Consider the following 10,503-nt stretch of genomic DNA (forward strand, 5'->3'; position numbering starts at 1 on the left):
AGCTGGCCCACTTGATTCTCCAAATTCCTTATAGTGGCGTCGTTTTTTGCCATGTATGCCTTCAATAGATTCTCTAAACTATTGGATGGTTCCGCTTAGGTTGGTTTCTGAACTTGTTGGGGGAAACTAGGTGACTGAGTTGGTCTAGGTTGGGCGTAAGTGTTACTGGTTCCAGCCCCTTGGTTACTTTAGGAAAAATTCAGGTGATTTCGCCATGATGAGTTATAATAGTTGGATTGCAGTCCTTGCCTCCCTCGGTTTTGGTCTTGGTTACCCATGTAATATACGGATTCGGGGTTCGACAGACATTCTTCTAACAAATGTCCTTCCTCACAATACATACAAGCTATATTATCAAATTGGTTAGATGGTTAAGCTGCAAAATTGTTAGACTCATTAGTAGTAAGATTCTTAAGCATTGAGAATATTGAAGATACCTGAAATGCAAGTGAAGTGAGAGCGTCCACTTCATGTATTCCAGCGAATCGTCTTCCTGACGCTGCTCGATTGGTTGGCCATTGATAATTGTTACTGGCAATCCTCTCAATAATTTCGTAAGCCTCATTATAAGACTTAGAAAGGAGAGCACCATTAGTAAAGGCGTCCACTACCATCCTTGTGTGAACGTTGAGACCATTATAGAATGTCTCAAGTTGAATGCAATGTGGGATTTCATGATGAGGACACTTTCATAATAACTCTTTGTATCGTTCCCATGCCTCATACAGGGACTCAGCATCCATTTTTTGGAAGGCAGTGATATTATTCCTCAACTTGGCATTTTTGCTCGGCGGGAAATACTTCATGAGGAATCTCTCAGCTAACTTTTGCCATGTAAAAATGGAGTTCGGTGGCAATAAGTTCAACCAAGCACGAGCTTTCTCCCTTAGCGAATATGGGAACAGCTTCAGTCGTAATGCATCTTCGGGTACTCCGGCTAACTTGAAAGAATCGCTCACTTCCATAAATAGTCTTAAGTGAAGATGAAGATCTTCAATAGGCATTCCACTGAATTGGCCCACAGTCTGAAACATCTGGAACATGATTGGCTTCAGCTCGAATTATTATCCCTTGATTTCGGGTCTTTTAATAATCGGATTAAGACTGTTTAAATACTGGCACGTCATACTGTCGTAAAGCTCTATCCCTATCATCGGTAATAAGGGTAGGATTCTGAGCAAGGTTTGCTCTGTTTCCTTTATTCATATTCTCAAAGTTTATTTCTTTGGTCCTTTTCTGGTTCGCTTGTCTTTGTTGCTGTCGAAAGGTTTTTTTTTTATTTCAGGGTCCACAGAGTAAGTCGATAATCTGGTCAATACTCATAAACACCTGAAATAATCACAGAAAGATTAAGTAAGTAAAGATTTAAATAGGAAAATAAATAAACCAAAATGTAAAAACAGATTCATAACTAATGGTTTTTTTTTAAAACAGTCCCCGGCAACGGCGCCAAAAACTTGGAATGATGAAAATGTGCAAGTGTACACAATCGCAACAAGTAATAAAGTGACAAGTAAATGTCGAGTTATCGTACACACAGGGACTGTAAAAATGAATATTTATGAAATTAATGTTATTTGGTGAGGAAAAATATTTTGGTTTAAAGATGATTAAAACTAAGGGTTAAAAACTAAGTAAAAAAATTAAAAATAAAAAGGTTCTAATGCACGATTTCAAATAAGGTTTAATCAAGATGATATAATTGTGTTGGACTAATTACATTCCTTTAACTTAGAATTTTTAAACTTATGTTTATACTGCTACGAAAAAATTCACGACAACTCGGTAATTTGCTAACTACTGCTCATACATACTTATTAAATTAATCAATCTCTTGAACATTTTTCAATGTCAATCTAAGCGATTAATCAATCTTCACAAGCATATAAAAGATCAAGTGACGTAACAGAGTATTTCTACCTTGAAACAGTTTAATCACAATAATCTTACAAGTTATGCAAGGCATATGTATCACCAAATACAATGCTAAATTAACTTCAGCTACCTTAGAAGAATAAATATGCACTGATTAAGCATTGTGTCGATTATTTACAATTTTAATACGATTTAATAATTAATTCATTAGTTATCTAACAATTAATACTGCAAGAATAACTTAGGCATGATTTTACTTAATCAAGCATCTTACCGAGGCATATAACAACACAAACACAATTTCAATAATTCAAGCAGGTAAAATATAATCAACCCAACACGAATTAAATTCAAGCTAAATTGATTAAAATAATCATTTCAATAGCATAAATATTCATAAACATGTTTGTCAAAACAACAACGTAATTTAAAGAGATAGGGAACAAGAAGCAAATCCGGTGTTTCTCTGTGGCTTGACTGATTGCTCCGTTCTTTGTTCTCTGTTGTCCTCGACTATTAAGGTGGCTTATGAACACTTTAATTGCTGCTCGACAATGGCTGATGAGGACCTCTTTCCTAAGAGAAGAAATCGACACTTGAACAAAAGGGAAAATGGAAAGGAAAAGCTGAGAGAAAGTGAGAGAGGAGAAGAGAGAATGAGAATGTGAGGGATGAATTGAACGATCAGCAAGGGTGTCTTTTATAGTTGATTGTAGCTGCTAAAAATAGAAAATTCCATCAGCCAAAGAGACTCACTTGGCTGGCCAAATACATGGCAAAGTTGAGAGATTCAACTTTGCTAAAAATCCTGGGACAAATACATAAAGCCACATTTTTTTAGGGGTTTGAATGCAAGGTTGAAAGTTCTTCAAGGGCTTCTTTGCAAGCTTATTCAATCAGCTAAAATGCTGATTTGAGTAAGCATATGGATGGTTCTAGGCAGTCCAATTGGTGGCTGGTTCGATTCACTAGATTCGGTTCAACTAATGCAGTTTAACTGGACCCTTTTTTTCATAATTAATTAATAATGATTTATTTAGCCCAAATTAAATTGGGAATAAATTAAAATTAATTATATTATGAATTAACACACATTTTTGGACCATCTTAGGCTGGAAATAAATTTTCCTCGATGCTTCAAATTGTTTCTCGGTTTTATTCTTCAAGCATTGTCTGTCGAGCCAATTTTCGCATTTTGTGAGAATCTGTCAAAAATAGTCAAAATTAATCAAAATTAACTATAAAATTAATTAAAATTCATCATGTTTATATTTTTAACATAATTTATTTATTTTATAATATTTAATTATTTTATAATATTTAATTATTTTTTGACAAAAATTTAACTGAAATAGCATGATTTTAAGTTAGAAAGGGCATGTAAAAACACATAAATTTTCGTATTTTCAATCATCTACTGCGATTTTGCTCGGTCACCTACCGAATAATAAAAAGGTTAAACCTACTATTTCCCCGTCCCATCTTACCCTGACTACAGGTCTTGGTTGGACAAAACTTTTTGTAAGGAAAATGAAAAGTCTAGGAAATTATTGTCACTTATCTTATGGGCAGTTTGGTTTGCAAGGAATCGTCTTGTTCATGACAGTGTTCGAGAGACAGTGAGTGAACTAGTGGGTTTATTTCCAGTTATCTATAGGAAATTGAGGAAGTTAGATCTGTCAAGGTTATCAGAATACCTACTCAACAACAAATCTGGAGACCACCTAATCTAGGATTTATTAAAATTAAGAGTAAATTACACCTACAGTCACTCAACTTCGGAGTAGCTAACAAAACAGTCACCTAGGTTTTATTTCAGTCACTCAACTTTTGAAAAATAACAAAAGAATTACTAACGTTATAAAAAAGTGACAAAACAGTCACTGATTAACAGTTTTCGTTAGTCTTAATGGGAACGTTGATGTGGAAAGTTAACTACTGACGTGGCCAGTTAACTTGCCACGTTGGAATGTACACAGTGGAGACCCACCCAATTTAAGAAGAAATTGAAAAAAAAACCCTAAAGAAACCCTTAATAACAAAAAAGAATAAGAAGAATAATAAGAGACTGTAAAAAAAAAATCTTTGTTTAATTTGGCAGGGTTTGATTCTTTGCCATTGAAACATCATGTCTTTGCTCTTCTTCTTCTTGGTTCTCTTCCTTTGTAAACTTTAAATGAAGTGATTATTACATAAGAAAATACTAAATAATCAAAAGCTGAAACTCTTGATAATTCTTATTGAAGACATAACATTTCATTTATGGAACATATTCTTTTACTTATAAAAGAATGTTTTCAAAATGTTCCAACAAAAACTACAGGTTTATGCTTCTCTAAATCATCTGCTATACTGCATCTGTGCCTTCCAATCTGCCATTAGCAATTTTCTTGAAATGAAAATACAGAGAAATTTGGTAACTCTTAAAATAACTTCGGCATTTTTAGTGCGCCCAAGTTATTTTATCAGCAGTAGAGATTTATTCAGTAAATGGTTACAGAACCAATTTAAAACATAGCATACAGCAAAGCTTCTTTAGTGAACACATTTCTGGTAAACTATGTTCTATGGCTCTTTTCAATCTTCATAAACTTTTTTAACTTGGTGCGAAATGGGAATGAGCCAGGATTGGAGGGCACAATGTCATCATGGAACCTGTGGATTCAAATTTTGTATTTGTTTTCAGCTGGGGTTAGTGAACAATGAGTTAAAGAGTTAGAAAGTCAATGCCATTTTCATCAAGCCATTGCCTACTTATGAATGCTCTTAAATTAACTAACTAGGACAGCTAACAGAAAAATAATTCGGAGAAAGATCCTCTAATCTGCTCTAGCAAAGTATTACTATCTATTTAATTTAAACAAACAGGAGTTAATTATATTACCTATTTAAACAGGAAATCAAACTGAATATTGAGAAATGAAGAGACAAGACAAAGTGTGAGACTTATTTATTTTAGAACAAGAAAAAGAAATGGTTCTTGAATCTTCTTCGCAAAACTGATTCGCAAAACTCCCTCACAGCGGTTACCTAACTTTTTTTTTACAGACTCTTTTCTTCTTCTTTGTTATTAACGGTTTTTTAGGTTTTTTTTCAATTTCTTCTTAAATAGGGTAAATTTCTACTGTATATATCCAAACTGGCCACATGCAGTTAACTTGCCATATCAACGGTCCCGTTAAGACTATAACGGAAACTGTTAATCAGCGACTGTTTTGTCACTTTTTTATAATGTTAATAATTATTTTGTTATTTTTTAAAAGTTGGGTGATTGTTTTGTTAACTATCCAAAATTGAGTGTTAGTGTAATTTACCTTAAAATTAATTATGACAGGTCTTAGAATGCAACAACACACTCAGCTATCTCAGGAGTTTTAGAACGAAATCACTTGGGACAGATTATGGGGGCATGTTCTTACCTTGTGATTCATGTGGCAGATGCGTTTATAACTGAAGCTAGGGCATGTGAACAAGCTATATTTGTCATTTATATGGGCTTTTGTCAGGTAAAATGGAAGGCAACTCCTTGACTGTCATTAAGCGATTGAATTCCTGTAGCAAGGACAACTCTGTTCTAAGCCCAATCTTCGAAGACACTAAAGATTGTGTGGATTTTTTATACAATTAGCTTCTTGCATGTTCGACGAAATGCAAATAGAGCGGCGCATTCCTTGGCAATAGAGGGTCGTCAATTCCAAACGGCAATATTCTAGGTCGAGGAGGCATCGATAACGGTGGAAAGAATAGCAAAAGTGGACTGGTCGCACTGGGTGAAGAACGCCTGATTTGGGTATTTTTGGGTTTGGTCTTTTCAGAAGCTCTAATCATTCACTCCAAATTTGGCTACCAATCTCTTTTCTCTCTTTGAGATGCACACTGTTGACCTATCAGATGGTGTGATGTAGATTTATGGTTTTTTTTAGTGTATTTATGGGTTTTTTTTTCCAAGTAGTTTTTGATTTGACGTTTGATTTTTCCCCTAATGGATCCCAGCTTATTATTTAAAAAAAATTATTAATTTTAACATAAATTAATACAGCACACACGCATAGAGAGTATTGCAAACTCCTTAACTTGATGAGAATAAAGGGGCAGGTGTGTAAATCACTCATTTGTCCATCCATATCACACATCGGATGCACTTCCCTCCCATAAGTAATTCAAAGGCTCTGTTGATGTCTTGGAACTTTACCTCGTGAGTCACAAATTCGTCTACCTGCAACTCCTGCAATAAATATATGCATCGCATGAGAACCGCCAATGGATTCCAGTCTTTCAAGAAAAACAAGTTAATAAATGTGAAGAGAGTTTACGTTGTCTGTGTAACGTTTTAACAGAAGTGGAAGGTCAGACTTGGCTTTGACCCCTCCAAACAAGGCTCCAGTGAGGGTTTTCCCTGAATGAAGAACTTCAAATGAGCTTAAGCTCAACTGAGACCCTGGCTTCTGCACTCCTAAAACTATAGTCTTTCCCCAACCCTGCAAAAAAGTTGCACACAAGTCTTAATCTTTACAATTTGCAAACCCCAAAATGCCAGAATGCTATACATCATAGAGTACTTTCTAATCTCATCACTTGTAATTATATATCATATAGGACAAGGAAAAAACCACACAGAGACACATGCAAATATAAGTAAGCTAGTGAGGAAGTGATGATAATCTGGGAACATATGCTTACCTTTCGACAGCTTGCATAGGCTTCTTGTACCAAGGATGCTAATCCAACACATTCAAAGCAATAATCCGCACCTCCTCCAGTCATCTCTTTCGCTACCTGCTCAAAGTTAGATACGAAGTATTACAAACACAACCTAAAAATGTTACTAAATTCATCATTCAAGATAACTGTTCCTCAGAATCTGCTTTTCTGCTACATATTTATTTTAAACAATATTTCACACAACATTTACACTCCTCCATCAAAAACTACTTAATCAGTCATCAAGCTATCAACAAGGACGTCAAAAATCACAAGCCATGTGGTATTAAATATCTTATTTTTATGCATGATTGGCATACGGGGTAAGGGCGAAGCTAGAACAATTTTTTAGGGGGGTCAAATGAAATTATAATTTTCTATAGTCTATATCTTTATAATTTTTAAAAGATTAAATCTAATCTTTATAATTTTAAGGAGACAAAAGTACAATTTTATTTTTATTAATTTAAAATTTTAAAAAAATTTAAAGGGCCTAAATGACTCATCTGTAAGGTCGCATCTATACAAGTCACAATCAGTAGTACAAGTTTGAGTGGGAGCAAGACCTGGCTTAGAGATTCGTTCCCACAGTCTTTTGAATTGATAAACTCGGTCACTCCAAATTTTTTTGCTGCATAAATATGAAGGAAGAAACATCAACAAAGAAACCACACGAAACAAGCCATTATTGTTGTGTAAGAACTGTTCAGCTTGGTAATCAACCACTATAAGGTGACTCTGGCCATCGTTAAAGTGAACTTTGAGTCCCAATTTAATGAAAATTCAGTGACATAAATTTACTTACCAATCTCAAATTTATCTGGGTTCACATCCACACCTATAATTCTATTTGCACCACACAGTTTTGCTCCCTTTGCAACCTAGAAAACAAAGCAAGCAGTGGGTCGGTCATTTAGAACATGTCGATCAATATACAGCTGCGCTATTCATGCTGTGTTAATCGTTTGAATAAAGTTTTCAGGTTTTTGTGCTGTTATATAACAGCTGGTTGTTTTTTGAATGTGAGTCAGTTGTTCAAGTTTGAAACAGGAGGTTATGAGACTGTTAAGCAGCTGAAGAAGTACTTGGTCTATAAAAACTGTGTTAATACTCTATCGTACTCAGGTTGTTGATTCAATAGTACTTCATATATTTTCAGAGTTTATTCTATGATTTTTGAGTGTATTTAGTGTTAATTCAACAAAACAAATAGGTGTCGAATAGCGAGTGGAAGTTTTGTTCAAGATCATACCGCTAACCCAATCGATCCCAGCCCAAAAATAACAACAGTTGATCCTGCCTCAACATTTGCCACTTTGCAAGCAGCACCAACCCCTTAAAAACCGAAAAGGTTAGATGTCAGATTTGGAAACCGAAGTGCAAATATGATGAAAGCCCCATTACCTGTAGCTATACAACAGCCAAAGAGGCATGCCCTGTTTGGAGGGATTGCGGGATCAATCTTGACTACATGGTTAATATCCACAACCGTGTACTCGGAGAAACTGGAGACGAATAGGAAATGATATAAGACCTCTCCCTTAAGGTCAGTGAATCTGCTGTTCTCATATCTAGGCATCCAAGGATGGATCTTGAATGGGAATTTTGAACATAAATTACTCCTTTTTGAACAGCAATCTTCACACTCTCCACATTCTGACAAAAAAGTTGGAATGACAACATCTCCTGGTGCTACCTCGTTTACATTCTCACCCACACTCTCCACCACCCTACAACAGTTGTGAATTATACGAATATGAATTCGTTCTTCGGGTTTGAATCATAAAGATTGGCTAAGATCATCATTTCAGTAATGTTGAAGTCTTGAAGGGATTTTCTTAACAAAGATTTTTCCTGAAGTGGGATGGTCTAAACCATTAAAAAAGATATGTCCCTATCTCATCAAAACATAACAAAATTATATAAGTGATTTTCATTATTTTTCGTGAATTGTACGAAGTTTTTATTGATCAATCTTAAGTAAAATGTTTTACCCGCTTTGATTTTTTTTTTCTATTTAATTTTTCTAACAATAAGTCAATCGTCTGCTGTCATGCTGAGAAAAAAATATAGTTAGGAAGAAAAAGAAAAGTCAACGAAGCTCACCCGACGGCCTCGTGACCAAGAATTCTGGGGACACAAGCAGGAGGCACCTTCAAGCAGAAATAAATTTTGGGTAAGTAACAGAAGAAAAAAGGACGAAATTCAAGAAAAAATGTTAATAATGAAGAGAGTTGGAAAGACCGTCAATTTCCAAAATGTAATGTCGCTGTAACAGAGCGAGGTGCAAATAATTCGGATTCGAACTTCGTAGGGACACGGAGGAGCCACCATGATTTCCTCTATCACTAGAGGCTCCCCTGCTTCGCGACAAATTGCAGCTGAAAGCAAGCAGCAACACCCGGTTACATTATGCTCTATCGATCAAAGCAAAGCAAAGAAGGAAAAGAAAAAAAAACTTGGAAACAGTTCATTGACAGACACAGATACCTTTGCATCGAATTGGTTTTCCGGCAGATTGGCTTGAGGATTTGCCGTCTTCCATGGTAACAGAAATACTAAAACTGGTTATAGGTTGGTAGCGGTGAAGATTGGAGCCCGATCGGCCAGTTGTATAAAGCTGAAGAAAGCTTGAAACACGACAAATCTTGCCTACTCGAATCCTGCGTAAGTTGGGTAAATAAAACAAATTTCAGATGAGACGAATATACTAACTAATTATATTGTAGTTGGTGTGGCGAATTTATTGAACAATACTAATAAATAAATAAAAACTCATACAGTGCCATCAAACGATACCTAGAAATAGTAATAATTAATTTATAGGATTATTCATTTTAGTATTTAATTATTTTTTGTTATTGAAGTGAAAAAGCCGATATTTGATGTTGAGTACTAACCACTGCAACAAGTAACATCATTAAAATTTTTAGATAATTGATTGATAAACAATTCACTTTTAAATAAAATAAATTCACAAGGTAAAATATATTTATTTTGATAACCATAATTTATTTTGATAATAATAATAATAAATAAATAAATGGTTAAAGCTTAATTATGATAAAAATAAGTGGAAATCAATGGATGTGATCAACACCATCCACTAACATCATTTCATTTACAGTAAAATTATACTTAGGGCCATGGCTTAATTGCAAGATAAGGACCCACTCAATTCTCCAATTAATTCTTTCCATTTCACTCACTTTACAAATTAATCCTTGTACTATATTTACTCATTAATCTAGTTTAATTCCTCTTAATAAGTCCACCGTAATTATTTAACCTTAACTTTTTATAGCTAACCTGATTTAATAAATTCCACCTTAGAATCAAATTTTTCCGACACGGTTGAAAATCGGGTAGCTAAGGTCATCAAATAAGAAACAATGGTCGATTGTGTTGGAGAAATTGGGGATTATGGTTTGAGATTTGAGGTTTTTTGAATATGAAGATAATTTTTTTTTAACCTCAATTTTTTTTAAAATGAGGACTGACCTTCAAATGTAGTAGTCAATTCGGGTCAATTCCACACTTAAGGAGTTTGTTTTCTAGGTAATTTAATATTTTAATTTATGTCTTTAGTAATTAGACCTTAGGATAGAAAGTTAATAAAATTAAGTATTTTTAACACATTTTGTAGGTGTTGTGACCCTATAGGTCGACAAAGGGCTTAGGTTATACTAATTGGTTCAATTGAATGTGTAGGATGGAGATATAAATACCCAATAGACGTGAAAAAAAAGGTCGAGTCATGCACAAGCTTCCCGGGACATCAAAGCAGCAAAAGAACGACATTAGGCTGAAGTTGCATGTTGTGTTGCGCCACGCAAGGGGAGTGGCGCAACACAAGGTGTAATGGCCCAAATTTAAGGTTATCGGAATAGTGGTTTAGTAACCACAAATCTGATTTAAGGAGAAAAT

General features: G+C 34.7%; 1 protein-coding gene and 1 non-coding gene across 2 annotated transcripts; one reads left to right on the forward strand and one right to left on the reverse strand.

Moving 5' to 3' along the window:
• Positions 1 to 669: 669 nt before the first annotated feature.
• On the forward strand, positions 670 to 776 carry LOC121214112 (small nucleolar RNA R71). Its single transcript, XR_005909699.1, has one exon. It is a non-coding gene; the product is annotated as a small nucleolar RNA R71 (small nucleolar RNA).
• Positions 777 to 5,846: 5,070 nt separating this feature from the next.
• On the reverse strand, positions 5,847 to 9,366 carry LOC107922475 (alcohol dehydrogenase-like 7). Its single transcript, XM_016852535.2, has 10 exons — positions 9,067 to 9,366; positions 8,821 to 8,957; positions 8,683 to 8,729; positions 7,981 to 8,306; positions 7,829 to 7,911; positions 7,382 to 7,457; positions 7,143 to 7,207; positions 6,556 to 6,651; positions 6,189 to 6,353; positions 5,847 to 6,100 (listed from the first exon to the last, which is right to left on the reverse strand). Exons 1-10 carry the CDS (start codon positions 9,119 to 9,121, stop codon positions 5,984 to 5,986), a joined length of 1,167 nt encoding a protein of 388 aa, XP_016708024.1. The 5' UTR covers positions 9,122 to 9,366; the 3' UTR covers positions 5,847 to 5,983.
• Positions 9,367 to 10,503: the final 1,137 nt, after the last annotated feature.

Source organism: Gossypium hirsutum, chromosome D01, assembly GCF_007990345.1.
Source record: "Gossypium hirsutum isolate 1008001.06 chromosome D01, Gossypium_hirsutum_v2.1, whole genome shotgun sequence".
Lineage (NCBI taxonomy): Eukaryota > Viridiplantae > Streptophyta > Magnoliopsida > Malvales > Malvaceae > Gossypium > Gossypium hirsutum.